Source organism: Marmota flaviventris, chromosome 17 (assembly GCF_047511675.1).
Source record: "Marmota flaviventris isolate mMarFla1 chromosome 17, mMarFla1.hap1, whole genome shotgun sequence".
NCBI lineage: Eukaryota > Metazoa > Chordata > Mammalia > Rodentia > Sciuridae > Marmota > Marmota flaviventris.
This window is the reverse complement of record NC_092514.1, coordinates 52,037,106-52,059,393: the sequence shown is the minus strand read 5'-3', so window position 1 is coordinate 52,059,393 and position 22,288 is coordinate 52,037,106. Positions and strand designations below refer to the sequence as shown.

Below are 22,288 nucleotides of genomic sequence, written 5' to 3'. Positions count from 1 at the left end.
CCATCTACCTATCCCCAAAACCTAGAACTTTTTTTTTTTTTAACTCTCATTCTTGTAAAGGGGTGGAGTTTAAGGATGTCTTAATGGGAGTCCTAGGGTACCAGGGACAGGTGGTAGACAGGGATGTGGACAGGTGGTAGACAGAGAAAAGAGCCTGAGTGACAGAAGAGGGGATAGGAGGGATGCAGGGGGCTTGAAGGAGTCATCAGCCTTGGGTGGGGGTGGGGCCTGAGATTCAGGACAAAGATGGGATAAGGCTGGGATCAGCTGGGAGGAAGGCCCTTGGGCCCCTGGACATTCCTGCTGGCCTCTTCATGCCTAGCTGAAGCAATCTTATTCTAGAAGTAAGGTTAAGACAGGAAGATTCCATGTGCTCTGTGCTCTTGAGTCTGGCTGTAGGGCTGTCATGATCCCCTTCTACCTCCATTCCCTAGGCAGTCTCCTTTCCTCATCTCCCACTCTGTTTCTAGCCTTTTTGTCCTGCCCACTCCTGCTTCCACCTCCCTGCTCATATTTTCCATGAGAAAAGTAGGCTGCTTGGTCATTTATCTGTGAGTCTGGGGCCTGGAACCTTCTAAGGTCCAAAGGCCATCTTGTATATTCTCCTACGGGTGGGTTGAAAATGAGTCCCTCCACAGGACCCACCACATGGGAAGACGCAGGGTTTAGAAGGAACTCCCCTCCCGTTTGCTGTTTTTGTCTGGGCTGGAAGGCACGAGAATGTGTGAGGGCATCAGGGCCACTCTGGGAACTGGGGTTTCTCCAGAGCACAGTGTCTGGCATGGCGTGAGGCCTCAGTGTTGAAATGCATGGACATGACTGAGGGCTTTGAACCTTGGGCTCTGGTTCTGTGGCAAAGGGGCTGCAGCTGTGGACCTTCTTCTCTTCCTGGTACCAGGACAGTTGGACAGCCCCTTCCCTGCCTGCCTGAGCAGCTATGGTGTTCAGAGGACAGATGGCATCGTAGATCAAGAGAGCATAAACTTCGGTCTTGTCCTGGCTTCTTGAATGACGTCAGCCTGACTTTGGCTCTCTGGGCCTCAGTTTCCTTAGGTTCTGGGGAATAAAATGATCTACCTTGGATGCTCCATGGGGCTGTTGTGAGCGTCAACTGTGGCATTGTGTGAAAGTGCTTGGTAAACTGTAAGACAGATATAATCCGACTTTAGGTTTGTGTAACACTTTCACATACATTATCTCACTTGCTTCTCACATCTACCCTGTGAGGTGGAGAGAATAGGATCAAATTCAGCTGCAAACTCATAGTGTCTGGCATTTCCACAAGCATGATCAATTCTATTCCCCAAATGGCTTGTGCAAATAGTCAGGGTATTTATGGCTTTTCTTACTTTACAGATGAGCAAGCTAGGTCCAGAGAGGAAAGATGACCAAGGTGAGCCAGGGCCCTCCCATCGTACCTGGTTGCATCTCAAGTGGGGTTGGGAGGTTGTAGGCACAGGTGTCAGGGCAGGATGGGGTTGGGGTGGGGGATAGCTTCAGCTCCAGCCCTCTCCACTGGCTGTTTCCTTGACACCTGATACCTGGTTTGAGCGTATCAGCATGTTGGTCATTCTTCTCAACTGTGTGACCCTGGGCATGTTCCGGCCCTGTGAGGATATCGCCTGTGATTCCCAGCGCTGCCGGATCCTGCAGGTGAGTGTGAGAGAGAGTGTGTGTGTGTGTGTGTGTGTGTGTGTAGGCAGCTCCTGATCATAATGCCAGACTCCTTCTCTGCAAGAGGCCCTGACCCAACTGGTGGAGGCTGGGTGGTGGTGGGCATATTCCCCCGCCCCCTTCTCGATTTCAGCAGCTTCTCCTCCCCACACATCAGGCCTTTGATGACTTCATCTTTGCCTTCTTCGCTGTGGAAATGGTAGTGAAGATGGTAGCCTTGGGCATCTTTGGGAAGAAGTGTTACCTGGGAGACACTTGGAACCGACTTGACTTTTTCATCGTCATTGCGGGGTAAGGGCCCGGGCTGGGGGTCAAAGAGCAGTGGATCAGATGGGCCCCCACCCTGGCCCAGTCACAGCTCTGCTTCCTCCCTGAAATCCATCAGGGGCCAAACCTGTCATGCCCTAGCTCACTGGTCTGTACTTTTCTGCATTCCAAGGTCTTCTTCCTGTTTCTACCTTCTCTGAGGGTGGGGGGTCTGTCCTTGTTTGGGGGTGGCCCTACTCCTCAGACATAGAGTTAATCTTTAGGGTCCCTCAGAGGAGGAGAGGGAGGACCCCAGAGCAGGATTCTTCATTGACCTCTTTTGACACTGTGGTGGCCTCAGACTCAAAGGGCCTCCCTCTGGGCCCCTCCCTGCAGGATGCTGGAGTATTCACTGGACCTGCAGAACGTCAGCTTCTCAGCTGTCAGGACAGTCCGTGTGCTGCGACCGCTCAGGGCCATTAACCGGGTGCCCAGTGAGTGACCCCTCGGCTCTCAGCCCCTGGACAGAGCCCCAAGAGGAAAAGTAGTCTCAGGCTCCACCCACCACTGCATCCTCACCTGACCACTCATGCTGCCAGCTGTGGCAGAGCCGAGCTCAGCAGGAAGCTAGGGTCCCTGGAACCGAACAGACCCCTGGCTGTGGCCCTGGGAAAGTTATCTGGGAAGAGGCCCCCTCACCCCATTTTAGCCTGACTTTGGGTCAGAATCTCAGAAACATTTCAGAGACCCTTTTCAGGGAATAAGGGTGGGTGGGAACAGGTGATAGGCCAGGAACAGGGGGTGCCAAGTGCTAATGGCCTTTTCTGGCCAGAACATCCTCTCACGCAGTCTGGTTCTCACTGGCGAGACCACACTGGCCACGCCGAACTGACTTCTCTTAAGACAAGGCCACTCCACGCCTCAGCCTCTCGGCTCTGCCTGCATCCCCTTCCCCCTTCCCACCCTCTTCCAACTCATTGCAGTCACTGCCGGGACCATTATCTAAATTAAACCGCATTGGTTTCTGGAGCCAGAGAAGGTTTGGCAGCTCTAGCTCCCCAACGACCTGCCCCACCCCACCTCTGCTCAGGCCCCCTGTGCAACTCCCCAACCTACATGAGCTGCAGATGGTCCCCAAGTGGGGGTTGGGGGAGCATGTTCCTGGGGCTCTGTGCCCAACTGTGTGTCTGACATACTGATGTAACAGCAGCCCTGTGTGTGTGTGTGTGTGTGTGTGTGTGTGTGTGTTATGCGGCTGCCTCTGGGAGGGCAGAGATGCTGTGTGTGTCCTGGGAGGGGGGTTCTGATGTGTGTTGGTGTTAACAGGAGCTCCAGAAGAGGGGCGTGCCTGCCTCCTCTCCGCCCCAGGTGCAGGCTGGCAGATTGATAGACCTCTGTCTAACCACCGGTGTAATTCCCTTAATGCGAACCCTGAGGAATTGATCTCAGTTAGAACACCGAAGAGCTGAAGGGGGATGGGAGGAGCAAAGGGGGAGAAGGACTGAGCAAGAAGGCCAGAAGGGTGGGGTGGGGGCAGGGCGACTGCAATCACCAAGAGGGTTAACGAGCTGCCGCTGCTTAGCAACTTTGTCCTGGAAGGGCTGGGAGCCCTAGCAGCACTTTGATGGTCAGAACCAGCTACCAGAGATCCTCCTGCTTGACAAAGGCTTGCTAGGTTGAGGGCTGGTTCAGGCTTGACCAGCTGCTGGGTCCTAGCCCTGGAGTGAGGAGGGGGAATGATCCCTAACAGGGCTTTTGAGGAAGGGGTTGCAGTGGCTTCCCCCATAGGGGATTTGTTAACTGATGGGCTCCTGAGAAAACAAGGTTGTGTCTCTTTGGATCCTGATTTGAGGATTTGGATCAAGCAGGGCACCGACTCAGGGCTGGGGGCTTCAGAAACCTGGTGATGTGCTGCTCTGGCTGTGCAGCCAGCTCTCAAAGTAAAATCCCCACATGCTAATGCCCCTCCTGGAGCTCTCTGCCTCAGTTACCCAATGACCCCAGTGGTGATAACTTACAAAGGTCAGGTGACTATGTCTAGTGAGAGAAGGAAGTGGGAGGTGTGTGTGTCTGCCTGTGTCGGGGAGCAGGATTTGGAAGCACAGAGCCTAAATTTAAGTCCTGGCACCTACATTTAGCAGCTCTGATACTGAGCAAGCCACGTCACTTCAGGGAGCCTCAGACTTCTCATCTGTAAATTGGGGGTGATATCATCCACCCCGGGATGATGTTGGGAGAATGCCATGGAACTCAGAGCACAGTCACACTGGCTTGGTGGTGGTACTGTGTACGATCAATGTGGGCCGGGGGCTCAGGGTCTGTCAGGGAGTTAGAGGTGGCTGTTGGTCTCCCCTCCAGTTGGAGGTGGGCCACCTCCGCCCCATGGGCCCCTCTGGGAATGCTGCCAGGCCCTTGGCAGTCAGCCTAGCTCGGCCAGCCTGGCGTCCCCAGCGTGGCTTCTGCCCCTACAGGCATGCGCATCCTTGTCACGTTGCTGCTGGACACCTTGCCCATGCTGGGCAACGTCCTGCTGCTCTGCTTCTTCGTCTTCTTCATCTTTGGCATCGTTGGTGTCCAGCTGTGGGCAGGGCTGCTCCGAAACCGATGCTTCCTCCCTGAGAATTTCAGCCTGTGAGTGGTGGACAGGGTAGGAGGGTGACCTGGAAGTGACTATGGGGCTAGGACCTCCCCAATTCCCTGGCTTCCCGTTGCCATCTACGTATCTGTGGTCATATCTGAGACACATCTGATTCTCAAACTTGGCTACACGTCGGAATCACCTGGAGAGTTTTAAAAGTTCCTGATGGCTGGGTGGCCCCGCCAGAGATTCAGATCACACTGGACTGGGATTTGTCTTGGAGACAAGGATTTCATAAATTCCTCCGGTGGTCCTAATGTGTAGTGAAATTTGAAAACCCCTGTACCAGGGTATTATCCTGCAGCACCTGACTCTTGCAGTTCCTGACTCAGCCCTCACCCTCCTGGTGTCCCTTGTCCACAAATCCCTGCCCCTGCCCCGTCCCTTTCCCATTGCCGCCCTGCATGCTTCCATGTACCCACACCAGTTCTCCTTTCCTGGCTCCCTCCATGGAGAACCCTGCTCCTCAGCCTCATTCCTGTGGCTGTCCCCATCCCGCAGTCCCCTGAGTGTGGACCTGGAGCCTTACTACCAGACAGAGAATGAAGACGAGAGTCCCTTCATCTGCTCCCAGCCCCGTGAGAATGGCATGCGGTCCTGTAGGAGCGTGCCCACGCTGCGCGGGGAGGGCGGTGGCGGCCCGCCCTGTGGTCTGGACTATGAGGCCTACAACAGCTCCAGCAACACCACTTGTGTCAACTGGAACCAGTATTATACCAACTGCTCCGCAGGCGAGCACAACCCCTTCAAGGGCGCCATCAACTTTGACAACATCGGCTATGCCTGGATTGCCATCTTCCAGGTGGGACCACCGGGGTCCTGGGATGTTCCCCAGAAGCTAGCCCCAGCACGTGGTGCAGCCTGAGAGTGGTTGCTCTTGGAATTGGAGTGGGTGCCCAGGCCACTGGAGGAGACTGGAGGAGGCTTTAGTGGGCCTAGAGTCAGCCTGTCCCTCTTGGCTTCCCCAGGTCATCACACTGGAGGGCTGGGTCGACATCATGTACTTTGTGATGGATGCTCATTCCTTCTACAACTTCATCTACTTCATCCTCCTCATCATCGTGAGTGACCCCTCCAGCCCCCATGGGAATGGCAGATGCTGAGGGCACGGGTGGGGACAGTCCAGAGAGGGAAAGGCTTGCTTGGTCTGAAGTTCTTCGCTCTTAGGACAAGTCCCATAGAAAAGGCATCTGTCCTGTGGTGGGAAGGACACCTGATGAGGAGTCAGGAGGAATCCAAGGTCAAGGCCTGATTCTACCACTTATTACTCTTATGACCTTGCACAAATCATTCCTAGGAGGCTCCCAACCCCACCCTGAGCTTCTGATTCTTCATGAATAAAGCAGATGGGTTTTAGAGCCCTATTTCCATTCAGAAATGGAAAAGTGTGGTTCTGTCTTTTAGGAGGACTAGGGGAACACTGTTGACATTTTGTTGGGGGGAGGGGAGAGATGCTAAGCATCCTAAAACATTTGCAAAGAATTGTTCCACCCCAAATTCCAATCCGTGTTGAGAAACACTGTGCAATCTCTTGTTCTCCCAGCTCAGAAATCCCAGGGCTTTACAAAGATAGAAGACAGGCAAAACCAGCAATATTTAATAGTTTTAATCACTACCATTCGTAGTTAATAATTCTGGTGCTACTACTTATAGCTGATATTTATTGAGCACTTACTGTGTGCAGGCTCCTGCTCTCAGCACTTCTATTTGCTGGGCATTTAATTCTCACTGTGATCTTGTTACCATCTCCAATTTACAGATGAGGACCCTGGGCTGTCCTCATTTATCTGCCTTCACCTTGTGCTTTGCCTAAGCTGTAGCTTAATCGTGCTGGGTGGAGCAGCATTATGAAGTGTTTTGTAACATCTGCTGCCTGCTAGGTCTTCATAGGCTCCTATGGGGTTTCTGGTGCAGGAATGGTGGTCTCCAACCCCTAAGTGAGAACTCAGATTCCCAGTGGGTTGGTCACTAGGTCCAGATCACATAGGAAGTAAGAGGCTTTAGTGGGAGAATTCAATTTAGTTGAGAATTCAACTCCAGGGTGTCAACTCCATTTCCAGCCCTTTTACCATGTTACCAAGAGGCCAACAACAGAACCAGATGGAGGGACAGATATTGAGAGGAGATTTTAAAGAGATTAAGATTTACTCTCTTCTGATGAGAGAGACTGAAGGGTAGCCCTGCGAATGAGCAAGTCCCCAAGGCTACCCACTCTTGCCTCTGTCACTTTCCCTGGTGCGGAAGAGTGGCTGGGCTTGGGGTGAAGCCTGATAGAGGCCTGTTCCCATCTCTGACCGTCTCCTCGGGGGCAAGGTGGGTGTTTCAGGGAAGCCAGTCTCAAAATTATTGCTGTCCTCTGGTGTTTGGTTGGGGATGGGGGAGTAGCCAGAGGGTTAAGGGGCCTTGTTTCCACCCTCCCACACATCCCCTTAAAAATCTTTCCAAACAGCTCTCTGAAATCACACTAGTGAAGCTAATTATCATAATTACTAGGACACCATGTAGAAAAAAAAATCTGCTTTGTCACCATAAATATTCATTTCCACCATTCAGGATTACTGTCCAAGCGATGGCCTCCCCAGGATCCTGGGGAAACTGAGGCATGGAGATGGGGGCTGGGAGAGCAGGGGAAAGGCAGAGTGGTGATCTGTCCTGTCTGTAGAGTGTGGATTCGGCCCTTGCCCCACTAGGTGAGGGGAGAGACACAGGGAAAAGGGGTCCAGGCCAGTCCAGTGGTCCCAATTTTAAGATGAGGATATTGAAGCTCAGTGGTTAAGGATCTCCCCTAAACAGGAATTGGGACTAGAAGTAGGAATCTTATGAACAAATCTCAAAGTCTCAATCCAATTTTAAGGTGCCATGTCCCTAATATTGCATTGATGTCCATAGCATTCTCTATTCTCCTGGGGAGAGGTGCTTAGAGTCTCCAAGGGTGGGTGTATTTGGGGGAGGGACCTTGGGAGGTAACCTCCCAGGATATCATTACAGCAACACCTTAGAATTTCACAGGGCTCAGTTCAAGTCTTAGACTTTCTCTGCATTAGCTGAGTAATCTGCGGTGACTTCCTTGATCTCTCTGAGCCTCAACTCTCTTACCACTTGAATGGAGAGATTTTTAGTAGCATCATCTCCCAAGCTTGGCAGAATAAAATAAGATCATTCTGGGAAAATCATGGAGCCCAACACCTGTGGTGTCGAAAGTTCCCTGTGTGGTGGCTGGCATTGCGATTCCCTTTTCTTCAGGACATCTCCTCTTCCTGTCCCCACCCCTACAGGTGGGCTCCTTCTTCATGATCAACCTGTGCCTGGTGGTGATTGCCACGCAGTTCTCGGAGACCAAGCAGCGGGAAAGCCAGCTGATGCGGGAGCAGCGTGTGCGGTTCCTGTCTAACGCCAGCACCCTGGCTAGCTTCTCTGAGCCGGGCAGCTGCTACGAGGAGCTGCTCAAGTACCTGGTGTACATCATCCGCAAGGCAGCCCGCAGGCTGGCCCAGCTCTCTCGGGCCGTGGGTGTGCGGGCCGGACTGCTGAGCAGCCCAGCGGCCCTCAGGAGCCAGGAGCCCCAGCCCAGTGGCAGCTGCTCTCGCTCACACCGCCGCCTGTCTGTCCACCACCTGGTGCACCACCACCACCATCACCACCACCACTACCACCTGGGCAACGGGACGCTCAGGGCCCCCCGGGCCAGCCCAGAGATCCAAGACAGGGATGCCAACGGGTCCCGCAGGCTCATGCTGCCACCACCCTCGACACCCACCCTCTCTGGGGGCCCTCCAGGGGGTGCGGAGTCTGTGCACAGCTTCTACCATGCCGACTGCCACTTGGAGCCAGTCCGCTGCCCGGCACCCCCTCCCAGGTCCCCATCTGAGGCGTCGGGCAGAACTGTGGGTAGCGGGAAGGTGTACCCCACTGTGCACACCAGCCCTCCACCAGAGATGCTGAAGGAGAAGGCACTAGTAGAGGTGGCCCCCAGCTCCGGGCCCCCCACCCTCACCAGCCTCAACATCCCACCCGGGCCCTACAGCTCCATGCACAAGCTGCTAGAGACGCAGAGCACGGGTGAGAACGCTGGGCTGGGGCTGGGTGGTGTCCCAGAGAAGACTAGGGCTCTGGACTCAGAGGGACCGGGGCTCAGATTCCCAGGCTGCTTCTTATGGCCCTGGCATCTTCAACCAGTTTCGTCACTTCTTTGAGTCCTAATTTTCTCATGGGTTAAAACGGGGACCATAATGCCTACATTGTAATGATAACAGCTGCTGTGTAATGTGTACCCATTATGCGCTCTGCTCTATACTGTTTGCAATAGTATCTAACCACTGTTGTCCCAGTGGTATGCGTATCACCTGCTTGGAATACCAGGTCCCTTTGGATCCTCTGGACAGTTCAGATGATAAGCTTGAATAGGGTCCCCATTGTATGCATGAGATAAAGGAGGCTTGGAGGGATCTCGTAGCTTGCCCAAGGTTGTTCCATGAGTGAAGTGCAAGCCATCCAACTCTGAAGCCCGTGGAGAAATGGTGTGTGACTGTGCCCCATGCCAAGTCTCATGTCCTCTCCACAGAGAGATCCCAGGCAGGAGCAGCAGGTGCTTGGAGCTGCTGGTCTGATGGGTAGAACACCTGTGTCATGGGGGAGTGAGACAGTCACCACCTGTGGGTGGGTCCCTCAGACAGGGGTGGTCTCTCCAGCCACCTGCCTCCCTGCAGCTGCAGCCAGACACACATGAATACATGTGTCTGGTGTTCATGTGCACATAGGTGTCTGACATGTGTGGGTGATTTTTTTCTGGTGTATTATGCACATGTGTACAGGGGTCTGGCATATATGCACTGGGTGGTGTGAGTGTGTGTTCTTATGTTTGGTGTCTGTACATGTTTATTTTGTGCAAATAGCATGTGCACAGTGTGTATATGAGTGGGTACATGTAGGGCACATGTGCACATGTCTGGTGTGTGTGGGGACGAGTGTATGTGTTTGGGTGGGTCTCAATCCCTTGGAGGGGTGTTGGTACAGACCCGATTCAAGCTCCTTGCTGAAGGCTTCCAGGACATAGAAGCTGTACAGGACCTCAGAGGACATCAAGGCCACCTCTATGCCTGAACCCTAGGACATTCAGCAGTACCATCAATGGGCTGCTGTTGACATGTGGGGCACATTGTGTTCAGGACTGCCTGTGTTGCGGGGCACTCAGCACCCCGGCCCACTGAGTGCCCAGCATCCTCAACACTGTGACAACCCAGCCTTCCTCGCTCACTTAGTGCTTCCACCAACGGCAGGAGAGCCCCAGGTGAGAGCCCTGCTGCTTCTGACCTCTACTCTCCTATTCCAGGCGCCTGCCAGAGCTCCTGCAAGATCTCCAGCCCTTGTCTGAAGGCAGACAGTGGAGCCTGTGGTCCTGACAGCTGTCCCTACTGTGCCCGGCCGGGAGCAGGGGAGCTGGAGCCTGCCGACCACGAGGTGCCTGATTCAGACAGCGAGGCTGTTTATGAATTCACACAGGATGCCCAGCACAGCGACCTCCGGGACCCCCACAGCCGGCGGCGACGGAGCCTGGGCCCTGTCACAGAGCCTGGCTCTGTGCTGGCCTTCTGGAAGCTGATTTGTGACACTTTCCGGAAGATTGTGGATAGCAAATACTTTGGCCGGGGAATCATGATCGCCATCCTGGTCAATACCCTCAGCATGGGCATCGAGTACCATGAGCAGGTAGGAGTGTGGGCCAGGCTGGTTCCTGCCAGCTGTGTCTCTTCTCTCTAGGGCCCCGTCACCTCCTCCTGCCTCCTGGGATTTGGTTCCTCTCTTGGGCTCCATTCCTCTCCATGCTGCTAGCCTGCAGGGAGGATGGGAAGAGGGACATGTAGTGATGTGCGGGGATCCTGGAGGGTGACTACCGTGAGTGCCACACAGTTTCTGAGTGTGGAGGTGGCCCAGGCAGGGGCAGGTGTATTCTGTCTGGGAAGACTTCTCAGAGCAGGCGGGCTTTATGTGGATAGACAACGAGTACTGACTGGCATGTGGGGAAAGACAGGTCCCTGGAAGGCATTTGGGACTTTGGAGAAGGTGTAGCAGGCAGGGGCAGTGATGGGGGGTCCCCAGCATTCACCTAGCTCAGTGGGTACTGGTGACTGATTTGAGGCCAGCCTGCAGATGGGAGTGAGGAGGAGCATGGTGGCTGGGCCTGGGGTCATGCGGGGTCATGCAGGGAGCAGTCTTGGCCTGGCCTGGGGTCAGGAGGCTGGCTGTGAACCAGGGTGGCTCTAGGTAGATGACAGTGCCCAGCATGGCAAGATGACTTGAAGCCAGAGCATCTGAGATCTTGTTCTGAGGAGCGGGCTGTTTAGTCAGGAGGAGAGGAGGCTCAGCGGGGACTGGCGAGCTGTCTTCAAATATTTGAAGGGCTGTCATGTGGAAGAGGGAGCAGGATTCCTTTGTGGGGCAGACAGCTGTGAGCTGTGGGATCTGGGCTGAGGGGAGGAAGACGTTCTCCCTCTTGGAGCTGTGCAGAGACAGAGTGTGGCCTGGGGGGACCCCACTGGCCTCTACTCCACACATGTTGGGCTGCACCAAGGGGCCTCACAGCTGGCTGGGCTTCCTCCCTCAAAGCCAGCCCTTAACCTGGCCCATAACCCTTCAGACTGGTCCTTCAAAAGGAGAGAGGCCAGTGGGCAGGTGCCACAGCACATGGATCCTTCTGTGCCCTTCTCTCCTACTCTCCTCTTCCAGGTGTTGGTGCCCCCTGGGGCAGTGGGGAGAGACTGGCCCACCTTCCCTGATTGGGAACGAGGGAATTTGCCTCCCCACATCAGGGGCCGAGACATGAGGGGCCTGAACCAGCACAGCACACCATGGAAGGGGCTTCCTGACCAGGTGGGACCTGGCCAGGGCAGGTGGGTGGGTGTGGTGGTGCAGGCACAGGGCGAGGAGGATTCTGGGTTAGGACTGGGAAGCAGGTGTAAGCTGGGGCTAGAGCAGACAGGAGGGTGTTCACTTTTCAGGGGAATCAAGCCCTCCACCCCACTGACCTCTGCCCCACAGTGTTGTAAGGACTTAGCTCTTACCTTTAGCCAGATGCACCCCACCCCACCCCATCACTGTCGCATCACACTGGCTCTGGCTGTCCTTCCTTTGCCACAATAGCCTGGGCCCCAGCAGCTCTGCCCCTTTCCTATCCTGTGGAGGCGAGGCGGGGGGTAGGACACTTCTGTGGTGCCAGCAGGTGGGCGCGCATGGCACCGTGGTGGGCGTGTTGTGTCTGGGCTGCGTGGGGCGTGGGTGTGTGTGCACATGCTGACTCTGCCAGCCTCCCGGGGAGAGGTGCTTTGCTCTGCCAGGCGGGTGGGGGAAGCTGAGGTGGGGCCAGCATTTGCTCCTTCTGGGACCTAGGTGGTGGCAGCCCATAACCTCTCCTGACTCTGGCTCCCATGCCTACCTGAACCTCAGTCTTCTTTGCCTCACCCAGTGCTGGCCATGGTCAGTTCCCTCCCCAGGGGGCACATCCTCCGAGTCCCCATTCCCTCTGGGGTGTGCACCCAGCAGGCCCTCCCAGCCAGATGCTTGCTGATGGAGGTTTTGATTGCACTGGGAAGAGGCTGAGTCACAAGACTGAGGGCATATGAAGCCACAGCAAGAGGGCTTTCAGTTAGATGTCAAGAAGGATGCCCCTCAGAGAGGAAATAAAAGCCATCAGTCGGGGTGCCTGTAGCATCTCCTTGCCCAAGTTCCTGAGGAAAGTGAGGGACAGCCATGGTTTTTGCTAACCCCCTCAGCAGCGGGGAGGTCTTCCTCCATGGGAGCAGTATGTGGTGTAGAGAGGAGGACCTAGTTGCTGAGGGCCCCATGGGGTGAGTGGGAGTCCCCAGGCTGGGCAGATGACTGACTGCTGCCCGGCAGGCTCCGGGGCGGAGGTTGAAAAAGCCCCAGAAGCTGCCATGGCCCTGTGCTCACAGGCACTGCGGCGTGAACGTCCCGCCATCTGGGCCCCTGAGCAGGCTGGAGGGAGTGCCAGGGACAGGAGTGAAGAGACATGTGGAGCTGAAAGACAGGGACACAGAGGGGGCTCAGAGCGGGAGATGGGGAGACAGGAAGGAGATGGAGACCTAGGAGGAGGGGGACTGAGATGACAGAGACAAGGGAGACAGAGAAGTGGAGGGAAAGACAGAGTCACAGACAGATGGAGGCACAGAGATGGAGACCCAGAAGCAAAGGAGGACAGAGACAGTGCAGGGAGGGGGAGACAGGGACTCCGAAGGCATTGACTGCAGGAGAGGTGGCTTCAGGAGGAAGAGCTGAAGGAGACAGGGAGGGAGGCCGAGGGAGGCCGATACGATGGAGGCGTGCCGGCCAGAGCTCCTGCTCTCCCTGCAGTGCTCTTAATGAGACGATTTCATCCATTGATCCTGGTATCGACTGGATAGGGGGATACTGCAGAGGGGGTTGCTAAGTGTGCCCAGAGACAGATCCCCAGCCCTCTCCTCCTCCCTAGGTCCTGTCCTCTCCCATCCTCTCCCAGTGCCACCTGCTTTATCTGTCATTCTGTTTCCCTGCCAGGGAGGATGATCTGTCTGGTGGTGGCAGCCCATAACCTCTCATGACTCTGGCTCCCCAACCCCACCCTCTCCACCTGCCTCTTGACAGAGGGAGCACCACTTTGTCATACCCCACCCTTTCCAAGGTTGGCCCCATGCTTCCTTTGCCCCTTAACCACCAACTGGCTGAGAGCTGGCAGAATGGGTATGCCCAGGGGACAAGGATGGTGAGAGGGACAAGGATGCAGGATTCCGAGGAAGGAGCAAGAAAATAACTGGGCTTAGAAAGCCTGTGAGCTGAGGTCGGGTGAGCACAGGTGTGTTCCCAAGCCCCCAGGAGGCAGTATGTGGCACCCGTCCATCAGCCATCCCTGTGCATATGAGCTGGCCTAAGCAGTAACATGCGGATAAATGTTTAACATCCAGCCCTCAAAAAAACAAAGCAAAACAAAATCTGGGTGCAGTGGTGCATGCCTGTAATTCCAGCTACTTGGAAGGCTGAGGGCAGAGGATTGCAAGTTCAAGGCCAACCTGGGCAATTTAACAAGTCTCATCTTGAAATAAAATTAGAAAGGGGGCAGGGGATACATCTCAGTGGTAGAGCTCTTGTCCCGTGTGTGCCAGACCCTCGGTTCCAGCCCTAGTGCTGCAAAACGAATTCATTAAACAAACTCATCAATTGATTATATGAGAGCTTAAAAGACAAACCAACCTTGATGTGTAATGTTCATCAATTTCCATGGTGCAGATGCCCCCACCATAGCCATTTTCCAGCTACCAACATGTCCCCGGATGTGAAACTGGGAAGAGATGTACTCGGAGCTGTTGGAGGGAAAGGTTGGGTGTAGTCAGTGAAGAAAGGAAGGCAGGGCACAGGACAGGTAGGGCCAGTGGCATCGGACACAAAAACTAAGTACAAGCCTTCAGAATGTGTGCGGCACTAGATGGGAGTTCAGATGGACAAGTGATAAGAGGTGAGATTGGAGGAAAGTCATGTCTTGAGAGGCCTAGGCAGTAGTTTGAATTTTATTCTGAAGATGCTAGGTCCTCTCCCTGTAGTGGAGACTGTGCAGGGGGGCTTTACCATTGAGCCATATCCCCAGCCCTTTTTATTTTTGTTTTGAGACAGGGTCTTACTAAGTTGCTGAGGCTGGCCTCGAGCTGTGATACTCCTGCCTCAGCCTCCCGAGACATTGAGATTACAGGCATGTGCTACTGCTTTGGGTAGATGAGAGGTTCTCAACAAAGATTTAAGCAGGTCAAACATCAAAAGTCCTCTGGAAGCTATGTGTGGAGTAGAAGGAAAGGAGGGGAGAAGAAGGCAGGGGGCCAAGGAAGACTACTGAAGTGGTCCAGGCAGTTCATACTTTATGTTTTTCTCTGGAGGTGGAGAGGAAGGGGTGAGGGGAGGTAACAGGCAGACTCAGCCCCAGTTAGCTATTCGGGAGAAGAGAGCAGCAAGGATAACTGTCAGGTTTCTGCCTAGAGTTGAAGCATGAGGCTTGAGCAGATTCAGGCTGGGGTACATCCTGGTGCTATGTCCAATGGGATTGGAAAAGAAGTAGTCTTGGAACCTGTCTCCCACCTGGGGCTATACTGGGGCAAGTCCCTTCTAGGAGGACAGGAGGGTACAGGATGGGGTCTTGGGGGGCTCAGGCACTTCCTAATCATCCTCTTTCTGGCTATGAGTCACAGCAGGGGTGCAGATGCTACCCTTGTATTCTAGAAGAAAGATGAACAGAGAGAGGGAGGGTCCAAGGTAGATAGCCTTGCAGGCTAGGAGAGGACAGGGTAGGGGACAATTCTGCTCACTGCTCAGATTCTGGGCCCATCTTGTCACTCCAGATACATGTCTAGAGGTTTCTATTTATAAACGAGGTTGGCTGTTCACTGCCAGGAAAGCTAGAGGTGGGGCGGGGGTACCCAGATGTGGTAGGTCTCAGCTTTTTTTTTTTTTGCACTGGGGATTGAACCCAGAGGCACTCTGACACTGAGCCATGACATCAGCCCTTCAAAAAAATTTTTTGTTTTAAAATTTTGAGACAGGGTCTTGCTAAGCTGCTTAGGGCCTAAGTTGCTGAGGCTATCCTCGAACTTGCAATCCTCCTGCCTCAGGCTCTCGAGTTGTTAGGGTTACAATTAGTATGTGCCACTGGGCCTGCCCAGGCCTCAATTTTTGAAGGGAGTTGCAGATTAGGTTTTGATCCTACTGAATATTGAGAAACTCTCTCCCCAGAACACACACATGCAGATACCCCATGTGTGGCCTTTGAGGGCAAAGGTTTATAGATACCTTCCACTCAAGCCTGTCCTTTGGCCTCCAGGTAGAGGAATTTGGGGCTGGGAAGACCTAGCCCCCACTAGGGGTCTCGGAGGTGGGAGCAGGAAGGGTGCTGTTGCAGAGGCATCTGGTTGAAGGGTGCTTTCATGCCTTGGCTCCAGGCTCCCGGAGCCCCACAAGGGGTGCACATCCTAAGCACGGCACACTAGAAGAAAACACTAGAATGTCAGAGGGCTGAGGAGCAGAGCCAGAGCCCCCAAGAAGTGTGGGTTCTAGTGGAAAAGTCTGTCTTTTCCGTGGACCACTAGTGCCAAATGCCATAAAAGGCACTCTGGGGATGGAGGAGAGGTGCTCACCCCCAGGTGAGGGATTTGAAATGTCTTTGTGAAGGAGGTGGCTTTCGAGGGAGGGCTGGAAGGATGAGTGGAATTGATAGCTGGGGGTAGGAACGGAGAGGTCTAAGTGGAAGGATGAGGGGATCTTCTAGAAGCCTGACCGATAAAAGCATCGGGTGACTTGGCAAGAGGGGTAGGGGTGACAGTGGCGTGAGTCCAGCCTAGCAGTTGAAGGAAGCCAGAGCTTCCAGTAGGTGCAAGCTGCATTGGGGAGGGGCTGGGGACTATTTCTACTGTTGAGATCAGAAGCAGCGAGGGCCCTAAGGAGAATGAGGGGGTGAAGAGGCCAGCAGTCCCACTGGCAGGCTCTGGGGGCCTGGGTAGCTGACTGTCAGGGAAGGAGGAAGGGCAGACCTGAGTCCTAGATAACCCCCAAGTTCCAGTTCAGAATATCCAGGAATGGCGAAGGCAGGAAGCTGGGGGCCAGAGCAGGTTTGGAAGAAGAGGTGAGAGGGTTTGTTTTGGAAGTGCTGAGTTTGAGATGGCTGTGGGCCATGCTGGGAGGGATATCAGGCAGGCCTTGGCTCTCTGGATGAGAAGCCTGAGGGTTTGGAGGGAGATTGTTTAGTGTCCTCTACACCCCAGTGACAGCTGGAGAGTTGGGAGTGGGGGTGATGGGGGAGGGAGGGCGCCAAGCGAGGGGTGGGGGGAGAACGGGCTCAGACTAAGCCCTGTGGAATGTTGGCCCAAGGGGAGAGCAGAGGGAGAAGAGCCCCAGGAGAGGCAGGAGGTGGCTGCACAGGGTCAGGGAAGCCAGGGGAGGCCAGACACAATGAAGGAGGGGCTGGCACAGACAGATACTGTCAAGGTGTCCACTACGAGGAGGGCAGAAAAGATGGCCTCTGGAGAGAGCTGGCATGATGGGGCCCACAGTTCAGGGGTGTCCGGGCCTGGACTCCTGCAGGAGGTTTCTGCATTTCAGCAGAGAGGAAGGAGGGTGAAGAAGTGGGGGGTAACTGATGGGAGGGGAACTTGGGGGGCAGAAGATCAGATTCTGAGTGTAGAGGGGCAGCTCCCTTCCAGGAGAGGATGCAGGTCTCAGAGCAATGGAGCAAGAGACACGGTGGGTGGAGGCTGGGGCCTGGGAAATGGGGAAGGTTTGGGGCAGCTCCAGGGGGACAGAAATGGAGACCCGGAAAGGTGGGAGAACAGAGAACTGAGTGCAGGCATAAAGCAGCCCTGGGGCCACCCAGCAGGCTTCGCCTGTCCAGTCAGCAGAGCGTCATTTGCGACTTGTATAGCCATGCTCAGCAGTTCTAGAGCTGCAGTAGGGAAGCCGTAGGCGTAGGGACTTACCTGGCCCTCTGAAGTCTGCGCCGAGGGCAGCCTTTAGATTGTCCACCATGGGCTCTAGTTTAGAGGTCGTCCAGGTTGGTGCAGGACAAGGCTAAGTAGCAGGGCCTTGGGCTGGCTGTCTGGAGGCTGAGCCAGACCCTGGGACACTGTGCCTACCTGGCTTGTGTGTTAACTAGGAGAGCCTTTGGGGTCCTGGGAGATGATGGGGAGGGGTTAAAGCCAGCCCTCAGCATTGCCCCTGGTTAGGAGTCACTGGGGGCACAGTGACATTGAATGGGGCACAGTGGGTATGAGGGTACTAGAGGATGTGTCTCAGAGAGGCCAGGTTCAAAGCCGAGGGGGAAAGAGCAAGGCAGCGATCTGCAGGATGAGACCTGAGAGACCCTCTGGGAACCTCCTGCCACCCAGGTGTCCCTGACTTCCCACACCTCCTTGAAGGCTCTCCTCCTGCTTACTCAGTGACTCTCACCCCATCACTGCAGCCCATCTGGACCCCCTCTGCTGGGGGTGGGGCAAAGTGGGCAGCAGGGCCATCAGAAGCAGAGGTGAGGTGAGGTGAGCCGAGGAGTCCCAGTCAGGGAGCAGAGATTTCAGGCTCAGTGGAGCAGGTGGAGCTGACAAGATGGGAGATGGAGGTGGCACTTGAGCAGGGGCAGGGTGCCTTGTCCCTGCCCTCTCCCCAGCTCTAGCAAGGCTTGTTTACCCCCTTATGCTTTTCTGTGAAAGGTACATCACTGTCATCCAGAGCTGGTTCTCAGCCTCCTGCCTAGACCGCTGCAGTGTCCCCTAATTGGTCCTCATCTCTCCCCTCCAAGCCATGCGCATGCTGCCACCACTGCGGCCAGATTAATCTTCTTAATGCCAGGCTTTGCACATCTCCAACCCCCCCACCCGGCACCCTGAGCCTCAATGGTGGGACTGTGGGTAGCAGAGGCAAGTCCAGCCCGAGTCAGGGAGCAAGGCCGTTCTGTCTGGGCCCTGCCAGCCCTACATCCCTGTGCCCCACCAGCCCTTTTCACCTTCTGGCTGGGCAGACTGCTGGATCCTGGGTCCTGAGTCCTCCCTGCACACACCTCTTTCCCTGCTCCTTTGCCACGACTGCCCCCAGCTAGAGATGCCTTCATGGGCATCCTCCTGCCTCTTCCTCCCCACTGGCCCGCTGACCTCAGCTGCTGCAGGACTCCTGGTTTTAGACACTCTGTCCTGTCACATCCGAGGCCTGCTATGACTATCAGTGCCCGTGGGGCCACCCAAGCTTGGCCCTGGGGCTGCAAGTTTCACAGATCTTAACTGCCGTGCCCTGCAGACAGCCTCGTGGTGAGGTGGTGTTACTCTGTTTAACAGAAGAGGCCACTGGAGATCTTGGGACTTCCCAAGGTCACACAGGTGGAAATCTCAGACTTGGCAGGTCTCCTGTGTTCAGGTTCAAACCCACCTTTGTATTAAGAATGTTCTGCACACAGAGGACACTATAAAGGTTAACCAAAGGAGCTGCCGTGAGTCCAGGAGTGTCCTGGAGCTGGGAAGTACTGAGCACTTTTCCTGGGGCCACAGTTGCTACAAAGTGATAATCTGAGTGGAGGGTAGTTGGGGGGAGATGGAAGCAGGGGGTTTAGAGTGAGCACCAGTGCAAAGAAGCAGCCCGGGGCCTTGTGCAGAAGCTTAGGCTGCCTGGCCTCAACTGACCCAAGTGCCCAGTGGACCTCGACTTCTGTGAACAGTGGGAAGGACACCACCTAGACCCAAGAAAGGATTTTTGAAGCTGGAGAGAGTCAGGGAGTGGAGGCTGGACTCAGATCCTCTTGTGTGCAGTCTGCTGTGTGTGTGTGTGTGTATGGGGGGGTGTCTTGAAGGCAAAGGTGTGAAGAAAGTGCAAGAGATTCAGCTGAGTACCTTTTTAAGGGAGCCATGTCCCTCCATCAAGTTCCCATTCTTTTAGGAGCCTCAGTTTCCTGGGCTGTCAGAGAGGCTCACATCCCTCCCTCATTTGGTTGAGAGTGTGGAGGAAATTAAATCCTGGGAGGAAGGTCCTTAGCCCAGTGCAAACCATGGTGGGTACCAGCAGGAACTGACTCTGCCTCTGCCCCTTCCAGGCAGCAGTGGCTGTAATTATGGCTGTGGTCCCTGGGGCAACCATGTTGCTAAGATTGTGACTCTGTGTCCTGTCCTGCATTTGCAAAACGTTCCCAGTCTCCAATTTAGTAACTTGGACAGATCTGGCTGTCTGGGTGGGGGTTGGGGGCAGGCTTTTTTCCAATGGATCACTGGGTCCTAGAAAGGAAGCATCATAACCCTGAAGGGTGTGAGGGAGAGGGGGGCAGGGATGAGGGAATGTACCTGGCCCTCTCCCACCTGTCAGGAACCCCTGCTTCTCTAGAGCTGCTTTACCGGATCAGGTAGGGGCTTCAGACTTTGTTGCCATCTTTCCCGGATGGGGACCAATGCTGCAGGCCCTAAGGGCTGCCCCACACCATCCTCAGTGAACCTGTCGGCAGCGTGCAGGTGAGCAAGGTATACACTTGTCCACCAGCTGTCGGTGCCAACTACTGAGAGCCCCGTTGATAAGGTCAGAACAGGATGAGAATAACCTCTCTGCACACCAGACACAGTAGTAGTCTTTTTAAGATCCATTAAACGAGTAAATACATATCAAAAGCTGTGGTGTTTCCAGCTAATTTTAAAAAAAGTATTAATTTTTATTTTTAGTAGCTTTTTTGAAGTCTCTTACTCAAAATACTTGGGACCTGAAGTGTTTCGGATTTTGGATTTGGGAAGATTTGCATATATGTAATGAGACATCTTGGGGATGGGACCCATGTCTAAATACAAAAGTCATCTGTGTTTTGTATACATTGCCTGAAGGCAATTTTTATGTGTTATTTTTAGTGCGCCTGTGTTTTGACTCTGACCTGTCACATGAGGTCAAGTGGGAATTTTCCACTTATGACGTCATATTGGTGCCTAATAAATTTTGGATTTTCAGATTAGGGATGCTCAAACTGTGGAATTTATATGACCTAAAATTAGGCGAGATATACTGCACCTAAATGTGGTACCTTAGCTGTGCTTTCACATCTACTTATTCTTTATTGCCGGGGGGAGTATGAGGGATTGAACCCAGGGGCACTTAACCACTAAGTCACCTCTCCAGTCCTTTATATATTTTTATTCTGAGACAGTGTCTCACTAAGTTGCTTAAGGTCTTACTAAGTTGATGAGGCTGCTCTAAGTGATCCTCCAACCTCTGAGTCCCATGTTGCTTGGATTACAGGCGAGTGCCACCAAAAGCAGCTCAGCTTGTTCTGTATTCATTCATCTCTGTTGATTCAAAATATAATTAAACATTAGAAGATGCATTATCTATGCAGTCCATCTGTGTCTGGATTCACAGGCCCCTCACTGTCCCTGTGGTTTGGGTCTGAATCCTGGCTGTATAGTGTTATTGGGGTCAGGGTGGTGTGGAGTCAGGCCCTATCCCGGGCTCTTCCTGCTCTGTGATTTCAAACCAGTCATCCATCATCCCTTGAACTCTTCTGCTCATCTGTAACAGCAGAGCAGGGCTGTTGTATAGAAGGCATGAGGTGAAGCAGGTGGTGAGCCAGGGACCTGGGAAGCATCACACCTGTGTGGTTTGTGCTCATTATTCTTATCCAGTCCAAGACTGGGCAGGCAGCAGAGTGACAGATCCACTGACCACCACGTCCTGGCAGACTGGACTTGGGAGTGCAGCAGGAGGATCCACATAGTCAGAAGCGATCTGAGCTCTGGGCTTTATCTTTACTAACACTGGCCATTTCCCTGCCTCCTACACTGTGCTCACACTGGAGGGACTAAAGGTCTTGTCTCTATGTGACCCCCATTAAGTAGGTCAGGTGGCAGTGCCCCTTCTGCCCCCACTCAGTCTGCAGAGCAAAGACTTCTCGAGATCTGCCAGAGCAGCGGGCTCTGTGCCACAGCAGCTCCAACTGTGGCCACTCACCCTCTGGTCAGCTGGCTCTCTTCCCACCATGCTGACCCTAGCCCTGCCCCCAAGCCTGCCTTTGGACAGAATCCTGTGCATAGGTTGAAAGGGTGTCTTTTTCTGAGTAGTCATGGCCCCAAGGCCTCCAGTGCCCTTCATCTGCTAGTGAGAAGCCCCTTCCTTCCAGCTCTCCCAGGTTGGCCACACAGATTGGGGCCATTAGGATACATTTGGTGATGCTCAGGAACTGGCTTCATGCTTGGGCGGCCAGACGAGGCAGCTGGGTAAGCAGGAGGAGGTGTCTGATGGAAGGAGGGCCTCGTGTGCCTCTTTCAGTAACTTGGGCTTTTTGAGGAGCTACTATTGGGCTTTTCTTTTATCTTTAACCTGTCAGGTGGGCAGTGGGCTGCCCTAGGCCAGCCATATCTCTGCCCTCATCCCAATTATGCTCCTCTCCTACCCCCAACTGGAACTGGGCTCCTGTCCTCCCCTCACCCTTTGGAGTTCAAGTGCTGCCACCCACCCGACTCGGCCTTTTCCAGTGTGTTCACCCTTTACCTTCTCTCCCCTAAACTCCTGGATTTATTCTGGCACTGAGGCGGGGTCTGAGGCCACTTGTGGTTGGTTATTTGATTGTTTAGCGTGTGTACGTCTTGGTTCCAGCTAGTCACTGAGCTCCTGGGAGGCAGGAGAGTGGCCAGCGTGTTTTTACAGCGCTCTCAAAGCCTGGAGCCTTGCTAGGCATTCAGTAGGCACTCTTTATGGAAAAAGATGTGATTGGTGAGCTGGAATGGCCGGCAAGAAGCGTTTGTCATTTGCTCTTCTGAGGACCTCTCTACGATGTATCGTAGGTTTGGTCCCAAACCCAGACTCTGGAATTACCTCCAGTGTTTTGGCCAGAGAGGTTGAGGATCTTGCTGAAGGTAGCATAGTGACAAGAATAGGCTAAGAATTATCCCGGGAGTCCTGGAGCCTTCCTGTCCAGGAGGAGGCTCCTTTCTGCCCATCAACGGGCGCATGATGGGGAGTCTGTGCGTTCGTGTTTGCGGGCGTGTGTGGGGAAGGAGGCAAGCGTAGCCAACGGCTGTCAACAGGCGGCTGCCAAGTCCACGGAGTGGTTGTGGAACACATGTGACTGCATGTGGGGCTGTGTGACTGGGTGTGCATGTGAAGCTTGTGGCCTAGCCATCTGATGTCAGCTGGAATCACTGCCCTGCTGTCCTGGGCTACTCTCCTGGTCTGGCAGTCCAGGACAGAATCCAGGAGCTCCCA

The 22,288-nt window shown here is 54.3% G+C and overlaps 1 protein-coding gene across 28 annotated transcripts in view; it reads left to right on the top strand.

The window, feature by feature from the left end:
• Positions 1-22,288, top strand: part of Cacna1g (calcium voltage-gated channel subunit alpha1 G) — a 63,816-nt gene that overhangs the window by 5,752 nt on the left and 35,776 nt on the right. For all 28 annotated transcript variants that reach the window (XM_027924667.2, XM_027924661.2, XM_027924655.2 and 25 more), the window contains exons 2-9: positions 1,542-1,653; positions 1,832-1,965; positions 2,317-2,414; positions 4,392-4,551; positions 5,060-5,360; positions 5,527-5,619; positions 7,834-8,617; positions 9,888-10,264. In XM_027924667.2, the coding sequence (XP_027780468.2) occupies positions 1,542-1,653; positions 1,832-1,965; positions 2,317-2,414; positions 4,392-4,551; positions 5,060-5,360; positions 5,527-5,619; positions 7,834-8,617; positions 9,888-10,264 (2,059 nt within the window). The remainder of the gene's footprint in view (positions 1-1,541; positions 1,654-1,831; positions 1,966-2,316; positions 2,415-4,391; positions 4,552-5,059; positions 5,361-5,526; positions 5,620-7,833; positions 8,618-9,887; positions 10,265-22,288) is intronic.